The 25,956-nt window shown below is 38.2% G+C and overlaps 1 protein-coding gene across 1 annotated transcript; it reads left to right on the top strand.

The window, feature by feature from the left end:
* Positions 1–952: 952 nt before the first annotated feature.
* mcoln1a (mucolipin TRP cation channel 1a) lies at positions 953–22,827 on the top strand. Its single transcript, XM_017458096.3, has 15 exons — positions 953–1,228; positions 8,601–8,842; positions 9,032–9,199; positions 10,526–10,682; positions 11,105–11,186; positions 11,298–11,394; positions 12,777–12,876; positions 13,369–13,475; positions 13,574–13,723; positions 14,331–14,432; positions 15,104–15,226; positions 15,513–15,629; positions 18,025–18,114; positions 18,278–18,408; positions 18,815–22,827. Exons 1-15 carry the CDS (start codon positions 1,186–1,188, stop codon positions 18,849–18,851), a joined length of 1,746 nt encoding a protein of 581 aa, XP_017313585.2. The 5' UTR covers positions 953–1,185; the 3' UTR covers positions 18,852–22,827.
* Positions 22,828–25,956: the final 3,129 nt, after the last annotated feature.

The raw sequence follows: 25,956 nt of genomic DNA, 5'->3' as shown, positions 1-25,956 counted from the left end.
ATTTTAATTTCATATTATGTTTCGAATATTTTAGTTACATTTAAGATGAGAAGTTTTGTTTTTATTTATGTTCATTGTTAAAAGTTACTTCTGTGACTGGAGCTTCATTTATGTGTTAACTTTGAAACTGCTTTGCTTTTTGCTTTTGCTCTGAAATTTTTGCTAAAGAACACCTGTTTTTACTTGAGTATTAAAAATAAATTTTATTTGATGTAACTAAAAATATAAATCTTCAAACTCAATCCTTTTCTTTAACTGAAAATATTTTAATTACGTTTCATATTGTATTAAACATATAACACATAATTCAACAAAGGTGAGTGGAACATTTTGTAAAATACAAAACAAAAAACATTACTTGTGAATCAAATAATTCAATGGAAAACTTAGAATGTTATCATAAAATTATATATTATTTCAGTTATATACACTACCGGTCAAAAGTTTGTGGACACCCGACTGAAATGTTTCATGTGATCTTAAAAAGCTTTTGATCTGAAGGTGTGTGATTAAATGTGTGAAATCGGTGTTGTAGACAAAAATATAACCGTGCCAACATATACATTTCTTACATTAGAAAACTAACATTTTATTTACAAAATAATATTTTTTTAAACGGACGACTCGGAGCAAAATATTCTGAAAAGCAGCCAATAAGTGTCCAGCGTCGGTGGAAACTCCTTTAATGCTGTTTAAAAAGCATCTCAGGTAAATTCCTCAAGAAATCTGTTGAGAAAATGCCAAGAATACATTTCTGGAAATTCTACGCAAAAAGGGCAGCATAATTCACATAGTCCCATTTGTGTTACTCCAGTGTTTTAAAACTTTGCAAAGAACTTGCGCCATAACGATGTGCTGTCGTTAGCTCCGCCGTAACTTCCGGCCGGAGCCTGCTGGCCTTGAACTGCTGCTGCGGCTCTGCAGAAGGGCCTATCTCGTGTGCGCAGCGCCGCATGAAATCGAACACACCTAAATGGAAGAGTAGCGCTCCGTCACGCGGTGTGGTCACATGACCGCTGTGTGGACGCGCGAGCTTTTACTGAGAGCTAAATAGTCTCACGCGCACACGAGAAGCAGCTCGGATCAGTTGTTTTTGCGCGTTAGCACGGGTTTGTTTTCTCTTATTTTAATGCATCGTGACCCAGACTCGCTTTTTATGACGGATATTTCTCTCGCACTACCAAGATGGCCTTGGTTGATCAAAATAACGCCGTTCACGACTCTACCGGTAAGTCAGATTTACGAGTTTTGAGCTCTCGGTTAGCTCTTAGCCAAACATCTAACATACAAGTCGTGTAAATGTCTGCAATTCAGTTTTATTTTTTTTTTAAAAATTCACTGTATAACTAGTTAATACTGCTCCTACTGTAAAACTAAATAGGCAACCTAGAGCATGAACTATGCTTTAAGCAAGCTTGTAGTGGTTTAATTTTGTCTAGCTGACATTCAAAACAAACAAACAAACAAACAAACAAACAAACGCAATGTCCGGTAACACAACATGTCTCCTAACTGTAACCTACATTTCCTATGGTTCTGGGAACGAAAACTTCTGAGAGTTGTAATTTGAAGAAGGAAATAAACATTTCGGAAGAACACACTGGGGTATCAGGACCGCAGACCGCAGCCCTGCTCTCTAAATTAATCATCATCATAATCATTAACATCATCATCATCATCATCAACAACAACATCATCATCAACAACAACATCATTAACATTTCACACTGTCCACAATCCTATTTTATATCTAATCTAATGTAATGGTTTACTATAAGGATATACCAGCTATCATTGTTATGAAATCATTACACTGCTACTAAATATCTCCAGTTCATTCTAAGCTTGTTTACTGTTACCATGGATACAGTAATGGATTAAAAGTCTGAAAGTTTTTGTGGAATAGTTTCCAAGTGGAAAGGACGAACCCTGAAAAGTAAAAAGTTTCCAGTGATGACTTATTTACAGATTTTTCTACATTACAACACAAGGACATTTACAGCTCCACTCAAAATTGCAAATCAGGTTTATTGTCAAAATGTACAGACTTTCAGCGGTTTGCAACGAACGAATCAAACAAAAGCAATTGAAATAGTTCAACACGACGAATGCTTCAAGGGGTTTCGTCAAATTCAACTGAAAATGCAACTTATCACTTCTCCAGTCTCGAAATTATTCAACACCTTCATGGCAAGCATCTTTAGTGTTTTGTAGAGCACCTTTTTGCTGTTATGGCCTGCAGCAAACGAGATGCAGAGCTTCTGGCAGCGTTCCTGAGGATTATCAACCCATTCATCCTGAGCAACGGCCTCCGGTTCAGCAATATTCTTAAACCAGTTAGACGTTGGGCGACTGATTTGAAGTAGTCGTGAGTTCAAACCCCAGAGGGGCCCTCGAGCAAGGCCCTTAAATCTCAACCGCCCAGATGTATAAATGAAATAAATGTAAGTCACTCTGGATAAGGGCGAAATGTAATTAAATTAAATATAAATAAAACCAGAGTACCCGGAGGAAACTTGGGGAAAACATGCAAATCTTACGTGCACACGGGGCTCCAGTCTGGTTCCAACAGCTCGCTTTTACCGATTAACCATTAGTGATTAGTTCATGGCTGTATATAAGGCATCAGTTTGAAGTGCTTGTGTTTTGTGTTTCTCACTGGTGCTTCACATTACCAGTTCTGACTAGCACCATGAACTCTGAACAGATGAAACGTCTGTTTTTGAAATTGAAGAGAAGAGTAAATGCAAACTTCTGAATTTCTGTCGTCAGAATTACTTCTTTTCTTTTTGAACAAGACAGGTACGTCAGCACGCTAATCAGACCAGAGAGGGTGAATGAAATACAAAATTATAATAAACTGTGATCGCGCTGCTTTGTCAATGACGAGCTTCCTTTAACTAAATCGTTTACAGGAGCTGCAATGGTTCATATTAAAAATATTTTAAAAACCGGAATCGCTGAACTATGGCTTATTTCCCTCATCGATCCGTTCGGCTTCAGTATTACTTTGAAAGCTTGATTGATCTGCTGAAATACTTCAAAGACCCTTTGCCATAAACATTGAACATGACCGAATGCTGAAAAAGCAGAGTAATGAAATGGTTTAAATCAAACGCCTTTGAATTTGCAGATATTTCATTCCAAATGAACGAGTCTTGCATCATCATAGTCTCAATGATTTATTTAATAGCAGCTAAACTAAAAGATGCCGTCAAATAACAACCATCGTTTTGTTTATCACTACCACTAGCTGATTTGGACGGGATAGAGTCGCTATAAAAGAGCCTGTATTGACAGGACAGTAAAAAAACAACAACAACAAAAATAACACGGTGAAGAGCGATGAACTTTGTCAGGTTCAGTTATTATAGTAGGTTCAGCTAAATACTAATATTGATTTTCAGGCTTGTGTGAACCTGAACGACAGACACTGCTAAATCATGCTGTATTATGTTAAGGGATCTCAGTGTTAATCCTTAGATTACAGTACTTTGCCAGATAAAACTAATCTAGCTCAAATTAGGCTCATATAACACATTCCCCTCATCTTTTTTTTTTTAAACAAAGAACCTTGGTCATAAAAAGAAAAATGCCATTTTTGCCGACGTGTTAACAAATTTCCCCCAAACACCAATCAGTTCAGTCGTCCACGTTGATACAAGGTACTTGTAGGATTTCGGAACATTTCAGTGTTTTTTGTTTTTCAACACACCAGCTGTAAATCGTGTGTCAAAATGAAAGCGCAGGAAAACTGCGCAATGCAAGACAGCTACAGCAGCTGTTTTGAGTTTTGAAACCTCAGCTCACTGCAGTTGGTTAACCACACACGTTGACCTATGCATCGAATAAGTGATTCAGTCGTGCATCTGAAGTCCAGTCATTTTACAGTCTGCTCATGGCTGCCTGGGCTGTGGGCCATTTAAGACTCTGCAAGGGTTCTGATCAACATGTGCTTTCGTCTTGTGGGCTAAACTCAGTCGTACCATGACTCAGTTACACTTTTTATAACCTGTCTGAGAGGTTTCAGTCACTGGTGATTCAGGCTGTACAACTCGGCCTGCATTTCACACACAGCTCGGCTTGTCGCTCATTACAGACCAGATTATAATTCACACTTAATATTATATATAATAAAAATATTATTTTAAATTATTTATATATATATATAATATAATATAATATATAATATACACACACACACACGTATATAATTTATTTATTTTTTTTTTACATCTGCTAACCAATGCATTGTGTTGCAGCTGTTTCCCCTATAGCATCTTGTGTCATTCTCATTGAGTGCTTTATTTATCTTACTTATTACGTGATCCTGGTTTAAAAGCTTGGACAAGGCAGAAGTATGCTATTTAAAGCAAAAGTATGAGTTTGTTTGGAAATCTGGTGGATCGTTGTTTATTCTCAATTAGACTCGGATCCCGTCCTGATGTACAGCAGTCTGTATTTTAGTATTATGGGATTTCTTTGAACCCATAACCCATATAGTCTTGTGTATTTATTATTGTATTGTGCTGCTCTTGTCATGCTGCTGAAACAAAACCTTTATATTGTTCTTACACTTTCATACTATTTATGGTGTATGATGGTAAAATGATGTAAATAGTATGCTATGGTTTTCACAGTCAACAGACTCTCTACCGTTATTATCAAAACACTAACTCGTCGACACTAAACTATCAGGGACCTTGTAGTATCCATGCCAAGGTACACCGTGCCAAGAGACCCAACACCTTACTAATACACTTGTGGTTTTTCCTTTAATTTGTCACCTGTCTCTAGGATTGGTTTTTTCTTTAAAATCCTATTCAAAGAGAATATACTAAATAAGAAGGAACCCTTTTTGGATTTGGCCTCACAATCTCTGTGTGTGTGTGTGTGTTTAATTTTAAGAGTTGAAGATAGTAGGTTTTATGTGGATCTCTGAGCATAATAATGTTACAATTAGCTAAAAATCAGTGACTTGTATACAAATCAATACAAAACATAAAGGTGCAATCACAACCTCTTCGATTCATGTGCGTCGAACACGATTACAGCTAAAAGGTCTCATTTACCAACAAACATGACTCCGTACGTTTACATGGACAACAATAATCCGATATTAACCCGATTGAGACGATACTCCGATTAAGAAACTAGCATGTTTAACAGCGATTATTAATGAGCTTAATCCGATTACGGTCATACTCTAAGTAAACACAAATTGAATTAAGGCTTGTGGAGTATTCCTGTTTTAGTCGCGTTATTGACGTGTATTACACACATGTACACACCTTAATCACATTATTTATGTCATGGGAGAGTTCTCACCACATTGTGTGACAGGACACGTACACACACTGCAGTGCTCAACCGTTTTACGGCAAACAAGAGAGCACGGTTGCGTCCTAAACAGTAGGTGAAATACATGTATCTCGGCTACTATATAGTAGGTAAGTATGCGGTTTGGGACGCAGCCCAGGACTTCAAGCAGTCGTCTATTTGCATGTACAGCATGAAAAATGTTAAATAAAAACACCCAAAACTGTATACGGTACCATAACGAAGACGAACTGTATGTTGATACGTGAAATTCTGGAGGGACGTCGTGGCGTGGGGACGTAATGTTCGTGTGACATTAATTGATCTATGTTCTATAACATGTAAAACAGGAACATGAAAGGAGTATTCTAAAAGCGGCTCATGTAAACACCTTAATCACAATATTGTCTTATTCAGAATAAGGTCAATAATTAGATTACTGCTGTCCGTGTAAACGTAGTCACTGTGAAAGGCCGTGCAAAGCCATTTTGTGCAATTGTGATTTCACCAATTAAGTAATTTTCTGTAAAAAAAATAAAATAAAAAGACAACAAAAACTCTTAAGTTGCATCACAAATGTTTTTAAAGCTGCAACAAAAACTTCTGCACAGACTGGCTGATTATTATTAATAATAAACAAATGTATTATTATTTTTAAAAGATTTTTTAAAAATGAAAGTATACTGTGTTACTGGCAGTTTGAGAGCAAATCTACAGTGTATATTCTGATCCATGTATAGGAATACTATATCTAAACTATATCTATATAATACACCCCGCCGCGGTGCTGCATCTATATGCTGCGCCCCGCCGCGGTGCTGCATCTATATGCTGCGCCCTGCCGCGGTGCTGCATCTATATGCTGCGCCCCGCCGCGGTGCTGCATCTAATCTAATGCAGTTTTTAAAGTAGTTCGTCAGCCATAATGTGCAATATGGCGCTGTATACAGGCAGTGTATATGGATGGAGTGACGATAGAAACTGACTTGATTTGAATTGCACCAGTATGCGCTCTCCTACTTTTTGATGTGATAAATGTATGTTTAAACTCAGACCAACGCTCACTAACTCGTCGTTCTAGAAGTCCACGCAGGCTTCGTCGGTCCGGTTTGATATCTGTTGTAGCAGTGTGAATTTGTCTTTCGGTGTTGATGCGTGTTTTCCTTGTATGTCACTCGAATGACAAATGTTTTGGGAACAAAAATAACTAAATTAACGTAATGGTTAAGGTGAGTCAGGTGCTTTGTGGTGATTATGTTTGATGACTGTAATCATGGTGTAAGTCCTGTAGAGGAGATTTTTGTTGCCAGAAGTGTGTGGTGGTGTCGAGTTAAGCCTGCAGCTTAGCCTTGTTATTTTTGTTCTACATGGTATCTTGTTGTTCATGGTTTGGTATTATTTACTCTAGGCTGATGCTGTGGGTATGGTTATGAGCGTGCGTTGTGTGTCGCTGTGGCTGGCCCAGTGTTGACTGATGGGCATAGATAAGACCTGTGATCGTTACACTTGGGCATCTCCCTGACAGCAGGAGTGTGGGCCGTCCTGCTTAAACCTCGCACCCGGACTCTGTGCTGCACGCAAAAGCTGGACTGTTGAGATTTTTTCCAATTTACTTACCCTGTGTTATTGACTCTATCACTTAGAATCAGACTCACAGACTCAACTGCAGTCTAGATACCCCCATATGTTCTCTGATTATTCAGAATTCTGTCTTTGTCTTGGAGGTGAGATACCAGACAGCTCTCCGGGTACAGATGGTTTTCTGATTAGCGAAATGTTGGCGTGGTTTGACAGGCAATTTTAATCCTTTTGTCAAAGCTAATCCTCTAAGGCATGTTCATCACTGAGCGATGTACTGATAATGCTGAAGGGTTATGTGAAGTTGAGAATCATGAACATGGACCTATTAAAAGCTTCACACTGACGCAGTGATTCTGCTGACTTATGCTGTAAAAGCATTTTATAGACAGGCTGTTCTCCTGTCCTTAAACATTCTCAACTTGGTTGCACCATTTTGGGGTTTTTTCCCCCCACTTTCTTTTTTTTTTTGTGCTTTCACTTCCATTTTTTGTGTGTAGTGGTGATTTTATTACACCTTCAGTAAACAGTGCTGACTTTGCTTCCTCTGTTGGTTGGACTTGTGGCTGTTTGAGTTTGCGATTTATCACAACTTATTTCACTTTCATCTGTGCAGTTGGTCAAGTGTCACTTCTCAAACGTGCGTTCCACTTACCGTGATTTATTACTGGCGTAACTTGCGCTGCATAAAATTCCTGTAATGCTTTCAGCTACAACGTATTTATATGTTTAAAAAAAAAAACACGAAATTTCGAAAGAATGGAAATTTTGAGAAAGAACTATAAATAATCATGATAAATTATAATAATGATAATGAGTCTTTATTGGTCACTTATACATTACAGCACAGTGAAATTCTTTTCTACACATACCCCAGCCTGTCAGGAAGTTGGGGTCAGAGCGCAGGATCAGCCATGATACAGCGCCCCTGGAGCAGAGAGGGTTAAGGGCCTTGCTCAAGGGCCCAATAATGGCAGCTTGGCAGTGCTGGGGCTTGAACCCCGGACCTTCCGATCAGTAACCCGGACCCTTAACCGCTAAACCACATGCTTAGAAATCTGTGCTTCCAACAACTCTTTCAATCTTTTTTTTTTTTTTTTTTTTTTAAATCCACAATTGGAAAATACTATAAATCGAGATGAAACCGGATATTTTGGGATATTGGATTTTTGATTTCCATGAGCTGTAATAATCAAGATTAAAAAAAAAAAAAAAAAGGCTTGAAATATTTCACTTTGTGTAATGGATCTAGAAAATATGAAAGTTCCACTTAAATTATGGAAACAAACTTTCCATGATATTCAAATTTTTTTTAGATGCACCTGTGTACATACAACGAATTGTTTGTATAGGTGTGTTCAGGTGGAATGACTCGTACATAGTTTTTATCAGTTTTCTGTGAAAGTTTACACAGAAAGAGAGCTTATCCTCACTTGCTTCCAAGAAAATTTCCTATACATGCATGCTCGATGTCTACCAGTGATAGTTATAGGGGCTGTTATAGTGATCTTACTTACATAATGCTAACCAGTTCCAACTACCTGTAACTCATAGAAATATTAACATTCTCACCTAATGACCTAATCACTAAAACTATCTCTGGCATGTTACAATGTAAAAGCTGTCAAACATACAAGTATTTGATGGAGATTAGATTACACCTCAGCTGGTTATCATACCTTTTTGGTTTTTACTTCCTTTAGAGAAAGATCGATTGCTGTCTCCAGTGAATTGCTATGGTTCCCATGACCACTGCATTGACCACAACAACTCCAGGTTGTACCCGGCGACAGGAATTTGGGTTACCATGGACCAGGAAGAGGAAGCGCTGCGGAGGAAAATGAAATATTTCTTCATGAGCCCGTGTGATAAGTACCATGCCAAGGGTAGAAAGCCATTTAAACTGGTCCTGCAGATCCTAAAGATCTTCATAGTGACAGTACAGGTGAGCTAAGAGAGACCTTCACATTCACTGAGCAGTAGAACTTTGTTTTTCAGGGTGCTTTTAAGACGACTTTAATCTTTAACCAAAAAAAAAAAAAAACGCAAAACCTATGCTACACCATTTTGCATTTCAGATTTGTGTGTGTTTTTATACCGCAGTTATCAACAGCTCTCTTTCCCCTCTCTCCAGCTTGTACTGTTCGGTTTGAGTAACCAGATGGTGGTGACGTTTAAAGAAGAAAACACAGCCTCCTTTAAACATCTTTTCCTTAAAGACTACGTTGATGGTGCTGACGACACGCTGGCAGTGTACACGCAGAGTGACGTCTATGAGCAAATCTATTACGCAATAGAACAGGTAAAGGGTACTGACAAAAATACATTATGCAGGAAACGTGATTTGTGTATTAGTACCCGTCAAGTAAGGAATTAAACACTATGGTACGTTCGGAGGAGATTGTAAATATCTTTTAAGAGTAGAAGAAATACCAAGTGCACATCCATTATACTGTTTGTTCTTCAACTTGGTGTTCTCAGCAATTATAATAGAAATTATCATTAAACTGTACCAAAAAAAAAACACTAGTGAATATCCTGCTAAATAAATTTTCTTTTGAATATGCTGAATGACTGAAAACTGCAGATGTTATACTTACTGATGGGTAGGTCATCATTTTAGGTTATAAATTAAAGTCATGTTGAATCTATACTTAAAAATGTAAGTAGTTTGTAAACTTGTGCAGTCAGAATGGGAGTTTAGAGCCTCAGGATGAGTATATTAATTGAGATTAAGAGTCCTGGGATGAGCACAGGACTGTCATTATGATTACAGCAGCAGTTCTTGGGTACAAATGTATTGTATCCAGGTGAGCTCATCCAATCACTAAAACATGTGTCTTTTATTGGGTTTCTTGAAATTGCTTTATTTGCTTTGAGTAAAATGTAGTGATATCATGTTATAAACGTGGCATAGTAAAACTTTACGCAGTTCAGTTGACTGAGAACTTTATTTACTGAAACTAGCTTTGTTTGATTTGACACTGTATTTTCTGCTGTTGTATATCCTTATAGATAATACTCCTGTATGTTACTTCATATGAGAACTGACAGTAAAACTGTTTGTAAATTTAAGTTACAGTGAGAACCGGATGTTCCCGGATGTACAGACGTATCTGGAGATACTGCTGAATCTAGTTCTAGCTCCAGTATAACTTACTCAATACAGTAAGTGGGTGGGTGGGTGATGAAGATCTAAGAAGGGTGCCTGGGTTCTAGGTTTAAACTGCTCACTGTTTTTCTGTCTTAAACGTTCCCCAGCAACATGATGTGCCACTGAATAAAGTGGAAGGATGAGCATACATTGCTATGTTTTTACCAGAAATGACTGTGTGGTTCAAATATAGTGTTCATGTACTTGTGATCTTTTATCCTTTTGTGGTTTCTTCATGTTGGGAATTACATTGTTGAGTCTTACTCTGTCAGTGACGCTGTGTACAATGTATGACAGTATTGTGTCATTTAAGTTATTCCCGTTCACAAAAGTATGAGGAGTAACAGTCTGGCTCTTTTTTTCCGTAAGCTGTGTGATGGATTGATTCATACTTCCTCCTTTTTTCATTTTCCATCTTATTCCCATCACGCTCTTCATATATCATCCTGACCGTCCGTTTCTCCGTCTCTCCAGTACCTGATTTTGCCAGACACCACTGTGGGACGCTACGCGTACGTGTACGGAGTGGGCGTCAATGGCAGCGCTCTGTCTCTCTGCCAGCAATATTATAAAAAAGGCCGCATCGACCCAGCCAATGACACCTTCAGCATCGACCCACACATTATTACAGGTCTCTGGATTCATACCGGAGCTAATCTTTTGTTCTGTCGCCTTGTTTGTTTCTCCACTGTCTAGGATTACTTGTACTGCCTGCTTGAATGTTGGTCTACGTATTGTTAACATTAGCCTTAATTAGGTTTCAGCAGATAAGCTTTAGTTTTTCACTCATTATGTCCTCTATATTTTCCAGATACATTAAGCCTTATCATCAGCTAAATCACACTACCATTGGGAATTCTAATTGAAAATCCATTTTGGTTCAGGATTAGTCTTTGTCTGTTGGCTCTTAGCGTTTATCTCCTGAGGTTAAATGTAAACCCATTAAACCATTTACACTAAAATGAGCAGCGCTCTTCCTACAGACTTTTTGAATGTGTGATTACAGAAATTTTTAACATGCTTCTCATTCTCCGTGTCTCATTCTCGTTGTAGATTGTGTAGGAGTCTCACCGCTCAGCATACCCGATGGCTTTGTGAAAAATGAGTTCAAAAACTTTACTCTTAAATTTCACAAGTAAGATTCACACAACAACAACAAAAAAATCTATTTTTTTCATTACATTTATTATTTATACATATTTTTTTCCTTTTCTTCTGTTTTATTGTCTTCCTCTTTTTTTTTCAGGCTCATCAACGTTACAATACAGTTTCAGCTAAAGGCTATAAATCTCCAGACCATCATAAACAACGAGATTCCAGACTGTTACACTTTTGTAATCACGGTGAGTCTTCTTATCTGAGAAGTGACTATTGTGGTATTTTCGTTTTTTAATATTGTTGAACAGGAACTTTCTGTCCATTATCACATTCACATAGTCTTGTATTTCCATTTGTTGCCAATCTGTTGGTTACAAAAACGACCGGAATCTTAAGTGAAGACTCCAACCTCAATTCCAAAAAAAAAGTCGGGACGCTGTGTTAAATGTAAATAAAAACAGAATGCAATGATTTTCAAACCTCATAAACCCATATGTTATTCACAATAGAACATGGAAAGCATATGTTTCAACTGAGTAAATGTACCATTTTTAAGAAAAAAAAAAGGAAATTTTAAATTTGATGGCTGCAACACGCCTCAAAAAAGTTGGGACGGGGGCAACAAAAGGCTGGTTTATGAGATTTGCAACTCATTGCATTCTGTTTTTATTTACATGTATTTACATTTTACATAGTGTCCCATAACCTTTTTGGATTTGGTTGTAATTTACCATTGACATTTCTCTGTTTCAATCTAAGAGTCGTATGCATTTGTCTTTTAGTAACAGTTCCTGTGTTAGGATCAGTGTCTAGTCCCCAGTGTTCAAACTTGCCCAGTGATTTTGATTACATGTCTGTTGATGGGGGGGAAATTCCACATCAAAACACATTGAATTTTTACATTTTAGATTGAAATATTGATGTGTTTAGCAATTCTGGTGCAAATATGTTGGTTGATGCTGTATTTTAGTTATTGGAGTTATTCTGGGTTATTCTGTATTTTTGTTATATGAGAAGTTAGAGGTTGTCCGGCATTTACAATGGTGTTTAATAGGAGAAAGAATAATGGTCAGATTTTGCTGTTGGCTTGTTAAACCTAAAGAGCAAGTGCTTATTTTCTCACTCACGATTTTCAGCGACATTCAATGTCATATTAATGAGAAATCCGTTGTAGATGGAAAGGGAGATATTGATGCAAACATTGGCCTCAAGAATGCAGTGCAGCTGTACAACAAAGTTGCTCCGAATTATGGCAGATGATGGACATGATGACTGAGATGACGAGTGTGGTAGTGTCGGTGGGGGATTTAGCGTGAAAGTTGAAGTTTTTAACCTGATCTGTTTTGAGCCGAGTGATGAGGAGGTAAGAGAGCCGGACAGACTAAAGGACTAAAATGCCGCTGCATCGGCCAGTCTCGGTAGAGCAAGCACTAAATCCTTCTGGTGCTGCTATATCAGCAAGTAGTTGAATGGCACCCCGTGGGTATTGTAGGAAACCATTAATCAAAGTCAGAATAGACCGACATGTCTAAGAAAGGTCACATTAATTATAAAGCTTACTGTGTAAGTCATTCTGTGTGTATTTTTCACTTAGGAATATAAATATAATCTGTGGTTTTTTGATCAGATCGTCCTGGACAATAAGGCTCACAGCGGCAAGGTGAAGATCAGTCTGGAAAACCAGGTCTCTATCAAGGAGTGCAGAGACCCCAGTGTATCCGGCCATGGTGAGACTGCCAGTTCTGATTGTGATCGAGTCTTTCAGTTTCATTGAGGAGACTTTTAACAATGTGTAGTCTTGATTATTGTGTTACTGTTTTGATAAACCTGTTGAATTAAATGAAATATGTAATATTAAGCAATTAAAATTGTACTGTAATGTTAAATAAGCCACAAAGACTTATTTAATGTTTTAAATAATATTTCTGTTTATTGGTGTATAAAATATTCCATGCAGCCTGTGCTTTAAGTTGGATCCATTTTATCCAGGTACCGAGGGTGAGATAAAGCATAACGTAGAAGCACGCAAATAAATGAATAAAACTAGCAGTGTGTGCGCTGTGTATTTACCTTTTCCATTTCCCCTTTTTAAAGTTGATTAATCATTGTTTTGCCTGTTGTTCTGCTTCCTAAAACATGTACATGTGCTTGTTTTTCTGCAAGACTGACTGATTTTTATTAAATTTTTTTTTATTTCTGATTCTTCCCTTCTCATCTAGCGGAGAGCTACACCCGGGTGGCCTTTGATGTGGTTGTGGCAATTATGTGTGGCCTCTCTCTGGTGCTCTGTGGGCGCTCTATTTTCCGAGGAATCCTCCTTCAGCATGTAGGGGAGATACTTGTAGTTAAATAAGGAGTTCTTCCTTAAGAAATAAACATAATGCTTTTGAATTTGTGGCTTATACGAATACTTTCCTTGTCCAGGAGTTTGTACAGTACTTTAAAAACAAACTGAAACGCTCAGTGTGTTGGGGGGACAGGATGGAGTTCATCAATGGCTGGTACATCCTGCTCATCATCAGTGATCTGCTCACCATCGCCGGCTCCTTCATAAAGATCGGCATTGAGTCCAAGGTACGTAATGTGTAGAGAGAGCGGGAAAGAAAGATACTTTCTTATTAGAGTAGGAAGGGTCTGTATTGGAAGAACCTTTTGGTTCAACTTTGATGTACCTTCTATTCAGGCCATTTTTAAGATGAAAACATCAATTTAAAATGAAGGCTGCTTTGAGAGAGCTGTTCAAAAGAACGGATTTCAAGATGTTTAAAACTGGTAGAACAAATTAATAGAATTGATGAAAGTTTAAAGGCAATTGGTGGTGAAAACAAATATATATAATACTGCTTTTGAATAGGATCTTTGCTTTAGCTTGAGACATTTGCATGCATTTTGCATACCAGTGGTGTTGTACTTCTGTTGTGGCTTCTTAAGCTTTTTGCTAGAATTGTACTACAGATAATTATTCCGTATGACAATTTTGATTCATGTGGATTTTTTTTTTTCTTCTTCTGTAGACACATTTGAGTGGAATTAGGTAGCCTTAAAACATTTTGGGTTTTTAATTGATCTAAATAACAACAAAAAAAGGGAATGAGTTCTGCAGACGTTCTTAATTATGGCTGATGGCTTCTGTAACCAAACCTCATGGCTCTTCCTCTTCCTCTTCTCCTTCTCCTTTTAGAACATCTCGTCCTATGACGTGTGCGGGATTTTGTTGGGAACGTCGACACTGTTGGTGTGGGTAGGAGTAATTCGCTACCTCAGCTTCTTCCAGAAGTACAATGTAAGTACACAATCTCAACCTGCTGGCTCCATTTTAAAATTCCAGCTTTTAATTTTTTATGTGTTTCACAAAAAAGGGGGGAAAAAAGAATCGAACTGCCTTTAATAGCTTCGTTATTAGGAAATGTTTGGTGTATGTGCCTTATGAAGTGTATGCAACGTACAAAAAGGCTTGAATGGAGACGTATAGTCTTGGTTGTGAGTATTGTCCTAATTAAGGCTATGGATGCACCCAACTCCAAAAGGAAATATTTTGGTTCTTATAGTTCAGGTTTTTGTTTCTTTGTTTGTTTTTAATAAAAGTTGCTGTTTTGGGGACCAGCTGATTGTCCCCCACCTGGTCAAAATGATCAGATATTCCGATCTTTGTGTGCACATTTGGTTTCTATGAAGATGTAAACACGCCCACACATAATCATTATCTTTTTTTTGTTGTTTGTTTTGAAACACATTTCTGCAGTCTTGACATGTAGACAGCATTCTACAATCCAGTAGCACATACATTTTTAACATTCTTAACAAACTGAAAACAACATACACACCCACACACACAAGCCTCTATACTTGCTTTCAGGGATTTTTGGACAAATTTGACAAATCCACCATACACTTGTGTAACATTGTTGAAAGGATAAAGCATGAAAATGTTCTCTTACGAAATCTTGTCTCCAGATTCTGATTGTGACGTTGCGTGCAGCGTTCCCTAACGTGATCCGTTTCTGCTGCTGTGTGGCAGTGATCTATCTGGGCTACTGCTTCTGTGGCTGGATTGTTTTAGGGCCATATCATGTCAAGGTAATGCATAAAAGCTCACTACCAATTGATGAGTAGGTTTTGATGGACAAAGGCTGAGCATAGCTCAGAAACTTACTTTAATCTTAATTTATCTGTTGGCTTTTACAATTGGATGTTATATGTTCGTTGAGAACAGACTCATGACATGGTCATTACTATAATTAGACCTGTTTCAGTGTTATTTATCGATTATATTTGTCAGAATGACATTCTACTTATAGATTCTCTAATAACTTATTACTTGTTATACCTCTATATTTTGTTTGTTTTTTCTTCTTCCTGTCAGTTTCGCTCGCTGTCCATGGTGTCAGAGTGCCTGTTCTCTCTGATAAATGGAGACGACATGTTTGTCACCTTCAGTGGCATGCAGGAGAGTAGCACGCTGGTGTGGGTCTTCAGCCAGGTGTGTTTTACCCACTGCTTACACACACTAAAACATGGGCTTCTATGCAACTTCATTTTCAGTTTGTCCTGCACTGCTACTGTCTACATGTTTCAACCTGACTCTGCTGTGATATTGTTTTCTGAATAGGGCAGCACAATCTGCTGATATGTTCTAGCTATATGGCTGTGTCCTCATTAAAAAAAATATCAATGTAGCATTAAAATGGTCTTAAAAAGCATTAAATTGTACAGTCCTCTCTACTAATATTGGCACACTTGGTAAATATCAGCAAGGCTGTGAAATATTGTCTTTATTGTTTAACCTTTTGATCTTCTGTTCAAAATATTCACAAAAATACTCTGCTCTCGTGTATATCAAACAATTTGCAAACAAAAGACAGATTTATCCAAAAAAAAAAAGCTTTGTTAAATAGAGCTGTGCAACAATTATTGGCACCCTTTTATTCAATACTTTGTGCTACCTCCCTTTGCCAAGAAAACAGCTGAGTCTTCTCCTATAATACCTGATGAGGTTGGAGAATACATGATAAAGGATCTGAGACCATTCCTCCATACAGAATCTCTCCAGATCCTTCATATTTCGAGGTCCACGCTGGTGTAGTCTCCTCTTCAGATCACCCCACAGGTTTTCTATGGGTTTCTAGTCAGGGGACTGGGATGGACATGGCAGGACCTTGATTTGGTGGTCAGTAAACCACTTTTGTGTTGATTTTGATGTATGTTTTGGATCATTGTCCTGCTGGAAGATCCAACCACGGCCCATTTTAAGCTTTCTAGCAGAGGCAGTCAGGTTTTCATTTAATATCTGTTGATATTTGATGGGAGTCTATGGTGCCATGTACTGTATCTTAACAAAATGTCCAGGTCCTCTGGCAGAAAAACAGTCCCAAAACATTAAAGAGCCTCCACCATATTTAACTGTGGGCATGAGGTATTTTTCCATATGGCTACCTCTCTGTGCGTCAAAACCTCCTCTGGTGTTTATTGCCAAAAAGCTCTATTTTGGTTTCATCTGACCATGGAACCCGATCCGGGTTCCAGTAGTGTCTGGCAAACTGAAGACGCTTGAGTTTGTTTTTGGATGAGAGTAGAAGCTTTTTTCTTGAAACCCTTCCAAAGAACTTGTCTTGATGTAGGTGACTTCGGATTGTAGTTTTGGAGAATTTGTGACCCCAGGACGCAATTAACTTCTACAATTCTCCAGCTGTGATCCTTGGAGATTTTCTGGCCACTCGAACCATCACAGTGCATTGAGACGATACAGACACACGTCCTCTTCCAAGTTGTTTCATAACATTTCCACTTGACTAGAACTTCTTAATTATTACCCTGATGGTGGAAATGGGCATTTTCAATGCGTGTGCTATTTTATTATAGCCACTTCCCATTTTGTGAAGCTCAACAACCCTTTGCTGCACATCACAGCTATATTCCTTGGTCTAACCCATTGTTATGAATGACTAAGGGAATTTGACCTATGTGTTACATCATATTTATACTCCTGTGCAACAGGAAGTAATGGTTGAACAGTTTCCTGTTCCTAGTCACCCAGGTGTACTAACAAAATGTAAAATATCAATGGGAATATACTTCAAATATATTTTTCTCATATGAATTCATATAAACCTGTTTTGTTTGCAGTTGTCTGAGATCCCTGAGAGCAGAGTATTTTTGTGAATATTTTTAACAAAAATATTAATAGTTAAACAATAAAGACAATTTTTCACAACCTTCTTTGCTCAAGGGTGCCAATATTAGTGGAGGGCACTGTATATCTGTTTTCTAATGTAATGCTTTTTACTCCTAAACTTTGACAGCTTCCTGATCCAGTCATGAGAATGATTTCAGTACCTTATTCTTTTGTAAATGGTAAATGGTCTGCACTTTTAAAGTGCCGTTTAACCTTAGCGGTGCTACCAAGTGCTTTACACTGTTTCTCATTCACCCATTCTGTCTCTCACTCTCTCTCTCTCTCTCTCTCTCACACACACACACACACACACACACACACACACACACACACACACACACACATATACCACAGCTGTCCATTTTTTTTTTTTTTGGTTAAAGGCTATCTGTGAAAATTGATATAAACTAAGTATGAAACATTTTGGAAGATCTTTTGATCAATCGTGTTAATTTCCCCCTATGTAAGGAGACTTTTGAGACACCAAAGTAGTTTTCAGGGAACATGATGGGAAACTATGCTCCTTGGTCTATGTTTGTTTAGTTTGCATTGCAATCCAGCACAGTTCATTGCAATGAATTTGACATATGTTGTACTGCTAACACATTGATGCATTTCATGCAATTCATTAAATACAATTTCTTATATTGACCAAATTTTCAAACTGTCTCAAGTTTTCTATATAAATGTCTTTTATCTCTAGGTGTACCTGTACACATTTATCGCTCTGTTCATTTACATGGTGCTCTCGCTGTTCATCGCCCTCATCACCGGGGCGTATGAGACCATCAAGGTAAGCTGGAAGGATGGCAGAGAATAAAAAAGTATTAAAAGGAGTGTTGTTTTTACTGTATAGTTGATATTTCTTTCTGAATGGTAAGGTGATTGAGAGAATGCATGTGGCCATGTTACTGTCTTCAACTTTGTGTCATGTAATGTTTGTGTTTTGTAAATAGCACCAAACTCAGGAGCCCATTCACATCACCGATTTACACGCATTCATCGCTGAGTGTAAAGACACGCCCAGCTCTGGAAAGTTCCGGGGACTGGAGACATCACCGTGCTCCTTCTTCTGCTGCTGTGACAGGTCTGACAACTTACACACAAAGTGTGTGCTGATGTGTGTCGATATGACCGAGTTAGCATCCGTTCCAGTGTCCTTTAGGGTAATCTAACAGGGAATGAGAGCTAGCAGAGGCTAATTAGTAGGATCAAGCTTTAATAATGCTAACCGGCTCTGATTATTCTGCCTGTAACTCTCCTGATGCAATAGATCATGACTAGTTTGTTCATTTCTAGCTTGGAAATTAACTCCGCCCCAACACGGGATAGAGCTTTTTCTTAAGACAAATCACGAGTCATAAATAGTAGCAATTGTTGAGTGAAAGGATTGTTAATGTTTCCCTTGCCTCACAGGAATGTCTGTTGTTCTGAGCACATCCAGTACAGATCATAATTTTGCTCATGATGTTTAAATCCTGCTTTCCTCACAGGACCACCACCTATGAAGACGTTCTACTGGTGAACTAGTTCAACTACAACTCTTATGCTCTCTGCTGGTGACCGTGTGATGTTGCATCCATTCATTGGCTGGAAAGAGGATAAATACAGATACCAAACGTTACATCCAATACACATTTACCTCCACAGACTCAGCACACGCTGCAGGAGAGAGGATTTTCCTCCTGGGTGTGATGGTGAGAAAGAAGTAAGAAAGACTCCCCATTTTACAGCGCGGCATGAAAAGAACAGAGCGATGGAAAGGCCAAAAAAGCTATTTTTGTCTGTCACCCACTTCACAAAGAGCAGTACTATGTAGGTGGAGTACACAAGCTTTTATTTAGGAAAATGGTGTATGTAAGTTAGGAGATCAGTGTTTTATGTGTCGTATTTAATATGATTTTAGTGTACCGTTAACTTAATATTTTTGATTGTTTTAAACTGATAAGTAATGGCTAAGTTGTCATTTTAAAGAACAAGAACTGCCATTGCACCGTATCTCACTTTCACTACCCCACGTCTCATCTCAGCACTAATCACTTCCTCATTGTCCCTTTTTAAAGGTTACAAAATTAAGCCGACCTTAGATATAGTTAGCTGTTTTGTAATATTTTATATTCTCCACAAATTCCAGTAAAATATCTGCTCAAACACAACAACGTTGAAACAGTAAGGACAAGGAGGCATCTCTACTGGCCTAGTCATGTCTCCTGCCCATTCAGAAAGCTCGCTCTGTCAGACTAGCGTTCAGGCATTCCAGCCTAGGCATGTGCTTTGGAGTTAACAATGAAGTGAGGGACCATAATTTGATTTTGTGCTTCTGTTATCTTCTGACAAAATGATGAGTGTCCTAAACTAGTTCTTCTTTTGCTGCATTCTGAGAACTGTGTCTAACATAATAATACATTTTGCTGTTTCAAACCTGAGACAATTCTGAATTGGTTCAGATAAGGTGGGTTTTAATTGGGACCAGCATGTAAATCATGCTTGAGGGCATTAAAACTTTGCAAGCTTGGGAAATAAAAGATGCTGAGGCTGCAGTCATTATACCCTGGACAAACTGGAATGGTTTGGTCTGTTCTGTTGTGCCTAGATGTAAATGAGCTCATCAGGGTGCAGCGTCGTTTCTTTAAGGTCCAGAACAATAGGATTCACAAAATGCGTGTAACAGCATATGACCTACATCATGAACCGTAAACACACATGCTCTGTTCTGGATTTTGGAGATGTAGCAACAGCCACTGCAATTACGGGTCGCTATGGGGACCGAGCTAGATTTGACTGAATTTTAATATTCCTAAAGGTTCATTCAGAAGAGGTTATTGAGCAACAAATGGAGTGTGACTGTTGCAATGATGCAGTATGCAAACACTTTTTTTATTTTCTTGTCTTAGTGACTGTGTCTAAGGCTGACTCAATCACGATGTATAGAATTTTAATTTATTCATGTACGGTGGTGCTTGAAAGTTTGTGAACCCTTTAGCATTTTCTATATTCCTGCATAAATATGAAGCAAGTCCTAAAATTAGATCAAGAGAACCCAATTAAACAAATGAGACAAAGATATTATACTCGGTCATATATTTATTGAAGAAAATGGATCTAATGTTACATATCTGTGGCTAAAGTATGTGAACCTTTTGTTTTCAGTATCTGGTGTGACCTCTTTGTGCATAAATAACTGAAACTAAACATTTTCGGTAACTGTTGATCAGTCCTGCACGTCAGCTTGGAGGAATTTTAGCCCGTTCCTCAGTAGAGAACAGCTTCAACTCTGGGATGTTGGTGGGTTTCCTCACATGAACTAAGTGCTTCAGGTCCTTCCACAACATGTATTTTGGATTAAGATCAGGACTTTGACTTGGCCATTCCAAAACATGAACTTTATTCTTCTTTAACCATTCCTTAGTAGAACAACTTGTGTGTTTAGGGTCATTGTCTTGCTGTATGACCCATGTTCTCTTGAGATTCAGTTCACAAGAGTTCCTGACGTTTTCCTTTTAGAAATCTCTGGTATAATTCAGAAGTTATTGTTCCATCAATGATGGCGAGGCGTCCTGGCCCAGATGCAGCAAAACAGGCTCAAACCAAGATACTACCACCACCATGTTTCACAGATGGTATTAGGTTCTTATGCTGGAATGCAGCGTTTTCCTTTCTCCAAACATAACACTTCTCAATTAAGCCAAAATGTTCTATTTTGGTCTCATCCACCCACACAATTTTTCCGTTGTCCTTCTGGCTTGTCCATGTGATCTTTAGCAAACTGCAGGTGTATTGCAATGTTCTTTTTGGAGAGCATTGTTTTTCTCCTTGTAACCCTGCCATGCACAGCATTGTTGTTCAGTGTTCTCCTGGACTCATGAACATTAAACATTAGCCAAAGTTGCTTAGAAGTTACCCTGGGTTCCTTTGTGATCTCGTGGATTATTACACGTCGTGATCTTTGTTGGTCTCCACTCCTGGGGAGGGTAACAATGGTCTTGAATTTCTTCCATTTGTACACAATCTGTCTGAATATGGATTGGTGGACTCCAAACTCTTTAGAGATGGTTTTGTAACCTTTCCCAGCCTGATGTGCATCAACAACTCTTTTTCTGAGCTCCTCAGAAATCTCCTTTGTTCGTGCCATGATACACTTCCACAAACATGTGTTGTGAAACTCAGACTTTGATAGATCCCTGTTATTTAAATAAAATGGGGTGCTTTCATACACCTAATTGTCATCCAATTGAAAACACCTCCCTCTAATTTCACATTCAAATTAACTGCTAACCCTAGAGGTTCACATACTTTCTCCACTCACAGATATGAAATATGGGATCATTTAATAGGTTATTTAATAACTAACGAGTATAATATTTGTTTAATTGGGTTCACTTTGTCTATGTTTAGGACTTGTGTGAAAATCTGATGTTTTAGGTCATTTATGCAGAGATATAGAAAATCCTAAAGGGTTTATAAACTTTCAAGCACCATTGTACTTACTCACTGGGTCACTTTATTAGGACTACCTGTACACCTGCTCATTTATGCAGTTATCCAGTGCAGTGATGACTCGATTTCTGAAATACTCAAACCAGCCCTTCTGGTACCAACAGCCATGCCATGGTTAAAGTCACAGAGATCACACTTTATTCCCCCATTCCGTGTTTGATATGAACATGAACTAATGCTCTTGACTTGTATCTGCATGTTTTGTTTTTTTTGCATTGCACTGATGCCACATGATTGGCTGATTTAGATAACTGCATGAATGTACAGGTGTTCCCGGTAAAGCGGGCGGTGAGTGTTTATGTATTGTAATTAGTTTCTGTGTATATAATGAGTTTTAATTGTTCCAACAGTAAAAAGGATACGCACAATTTTTTGAAACAGCTCACTTTCTTCTTAAGGCTGGTCTAGTGTCTGTATTACCTTACTGCAATTACTATGACTAATCATTACAATAGAAAGTGGTAAACTGACCTGAGATCAGTCTACAAAGGCTGGAAAGGTATCAAAGAATATAGTCTCTGCTGAAATCAATGAATGAAGTTTCTAGACAAGTGCTGGGATTTTGTGTAATAATTTGTCACAGAGTTATATAATATATAAATATTCAAATCTTCCGTTTTGTCTTTTGCACATGATCATTTTTGCTTGGTGAATAGATTATACTGTCAAACATCTCATTTCTATGGTGTTTTAAAAATACTTTTTTGGACACTTTTAAAACACAGCAATGTTTTTTTGTCTCTGGTTATTTTATCAAGTTTTTTTTTTTTGCACATGTGTATTGCTAATCTGTTCTTCATGTTGATACACATCCAATACAGAGATCTTTCTTTTTCTTTTTTGCAGTTGCAGACTTGTTTATTACAATTCACAGCAGCCTCTGAGAAAATCCTTGAATTTGTTATATGTTGTATAAATGTTTTCTCTGTCTCTGCTAATTTTGTTGTTTGGTTTTCTTGCTCTTTTACCAGGTTGCTAACTGTCTGATTACACTGGATTTAAATCCTGAGTCTGGAGTCTATTACTTTTGACAAATTTTTATTTTTTATTTTTTTAAACCAACAAATTTTCCCTCAGACCTCCATATATCTTTTGTCCCTGAACTTTCCACTCACAAAACACCTTAGGTTCAGGCTGACCTAATATTTATTATAGCTTGGATCAAACCTATTCAATTCAAACAGGATAATCATGCAATAACTTTTGAAGGGTGTTCTTTCCACTACTGTAGCACATTATAAAAATCACGAATCCTTAATCGGTCACTTTAAGAACCACTGGAATGCACTGAAGGGTTTAGCGGAGGTTCACGTCCAGTCATCAGCACAGGAAGTTAAGCACAGAGCTGTCGTTGTGGTTTGGTTAATATCATACAAATGGCGGCCTTGCTATTGAAAAATCACGTTTAAATACTCATGCAAGTCTATATTTATGTCACTTATCTGTCAGATCTCACACAAACTGCATGTTTCAACAGAGGGAGTAACATACCCATATCTTTTTACTAAATGTTATCAGTACTTTCAAAACTGTACTTTTTTGCCTTCACGCTGTCTCAGATGTCACACCCATAACACTGATTTATTGCAATGCATTCACTAGCTTAAATAGGAACACCTTTACCCCTGCTTATTCGTGCCATTATCCAATCAGACAATTTTGGTTGCAGTGCATAAACTCATGCAGTTACAGGTTGGAATGTGTGGGGGGTGATTTAATGTGGCACAGTTGTTGGTGCCAAACAGGCTTTTTGAGTATTTCTGAAACTGCTGACCTTCATGCACAACAATCCCTAGATTGCACACAAAATGGTGTGGAAAAACACACACAAAAAAAAACTTCCAGTAAGCAACAGTTCTGTGTGCAGAAACGCTTTGTTAATGAGAGAAGTCCGAGGAGAATGGCCAGACTGGTTTGAGCTGACAGAAGGCTACAGTGACTCACATAACCACTCTATGCAACTGTGGTGAACAGAAACACACTGAACCTTGGAGTGGATGGGCTACAACATCAGGAAGAGCACATTGGGTTCCACGCCTGTCAATCAAGAACAGGAATCTGAAGCTACGGTGGGCATGAGGTCACCGAAACTGGAGAGATTGGAGAAAAACTGCCTCATCTTAGTGTATATCTGCACTATGTAAATAAATATCATACTTCTGCATATTTATTAGTCTGTTCTGCCTGACTGACCATATATGCAAACTGTCTCACTGATCCTAAGCTTGTTCAGGCAGTACGAGTCAATACGAGTTTAAATGTCAGCCATAGACCAGAATTAATTTATTATGGAGAATACTGCAGAGAGTAAGCAAATAGTGAGGAACTTTAAGCTTACAACTCTAAATTCTGGTAAGTTAGCAGGTGAGGAAGAAGAATGTAGCTTAGAACATATGCTCATAATTCACATCCATGTATAGCAAGCTGCTATCACAGTATCTGAAATTCAGATTTATTGATTCAACTCCTGGATGATTTAATACCTCCTCCACAGTGATACCCAGGTGCTCCCAGGCCAGACGAGAGATATAATCTCTCCGTCTAGTCCTTGGTCTGCCCCAGGGTCTTCTCCCCATTGGACATGCCCAAAACCATTCCCCAAGGGAGGCGTCCAGGAGGCATCCTAGCCAGATGCCCAAAACACCTCAACTGGCTCCTTGCTATGCAGACGAGCAGCAACTCTATTATGAGCTCCCCCTGAATGTCTGAGTTCCTCACCCTATCTCTATAGTTGAGCCCAGCCACCCTGCGAAGGAAGTTCATTTCTGCTACTTGTATCCATGACCTCATTCTTTTGGTCACAACCTAGTGGGCCCACCACCTGCAGAAGGAGTAGTAATGATCAGGGGCAGAGGCCTTGGTGGACCGACCCCCGGCTACCACATATTTTTTGTGGATGTTTATGTTTTTGGGAGCTGGGAGGAAACCAGAGAACCTAGAGGAAACCCACTGGGGGGCAGCAACGCTGCACAACTGCTGCACAACCATGTTGACAGAATTATCATAAATGCAAGTTTTCAATCTAAAGATTGCACATAAACATACACAACAATTTTCATAGCTGAGTTTCTGACTTGTTATTGACTTTTACCCTTTTATCATATAAAAGAAAAGTACTTTTTCACCGGTTCCTATTTGGTAATCCTAAATTTTTTCTAATCAAGCCATGTTTTTAGACATGGGGCGGCAAATGGGTGGTACCACCAAGTCACGAAAGGATGATGATTACACTTGCACAACATCTGATTTGTTTTATAAAATGAAAGCCAAACAATGACCTTTGGTCAAAATATCAACAATACTATATTTAAAAAAAAAAATTTAAAAATTAATACGAGCTCCATATGACTCAGCAAATCTGCATGAACTGTAACGAAGTAACAACTTTCGAATATGTCTCTTAAAGTCAGATTTGGGGTGGCAGCTGCTACCCTGTACCACCCATGTTTCTACACCACTCTATGAAATACAGCTTACTTTTATCTGAGGAGCACATAAATGCAGAAAAACTCTAAGAGGCTTAGCAAATGTGACATTCGATTGTAAATCTTGAGCCGTGTTAGTAATATGGCCCACTAATAGATATTGACTTCACACTTTGGTGCATTAAGGGGCAGGAGAATGGCCTGGAAGATTCTTCTGAGTCCACATACAACAGCGTTACTGAAAAATCAGAAGAATTAACCGGCATGTGTGCTTCAGGAACGTGTAACTTGAGCAGTCCCACAAGTAGGGCTCATGTACACTACAGCACATTACACACAGATATATGGATATATGGCTAGATAAGACATAGATACAAGTACAGGCAGATTTTCTGTCACTGCCTATGATAAGGGTGAGAACCTTGGTTTCATGAGTGTTATTTACTCATTTAACTTGGGTCTTTTATTGATCAAATGAATTTAAATGATTTTGTTGTCATCTTCAATGGATTTCTAGTCATGGCATTAATACTTGTAGATTGATTTATTGGTGTGCTGCATTGTCAATGCTTTATTTAATCTTATATGTAAAGTGATCTGAGAATTTGGTCTCAAAAATTAAATGGCATTATATAAAGATGTTTTGCACACATATATAGTTATTAAAATGTTGTCGTCGTCCCCCCAACAGATGACCTCCCTTGAGTTTTGTA

Source organism: Ictalurus punctatus, chromosome 26, assembly GCF_001660625.3.
Source record: "Ictalurus punctatus breed USDA103 chromosome 26, Coco_2.0, whole genome shotgun sequence".
NCBI lineage: Eukaryota > Metazoa > Chordata > Actinopteri > Siluriformes > Ictaluridae > Ictalurus > Ictalurus punctatus.
This window is presented reverse-complemented; position numbering and strand designations above follow the sequence as displayed.

Bases quoted from the DNA above. Each gene is read 5' to 3' on its own strand.
- mcoln1a (XM_017458096.3), top strand. From the start codon at position 1,186: ATGGCCTTGGTTGATCAAAATAACGCCGTTCACGACTCTACCG. The intron at 9,200-10,525 runs GTAAAGGGTACT...CCGTCTCTCCAG, and splicing joins TCTATTACGCAATAGAACAG to TACCTGATTTTGCCAGACAC. The intron at 11,395-12,776 runs GTGAGTCTTCTT...TTTTTTGATCAG, and splicing joins GTTACACTTTTGTAATCACG to ATCGTCCTGGACAATAAGGC.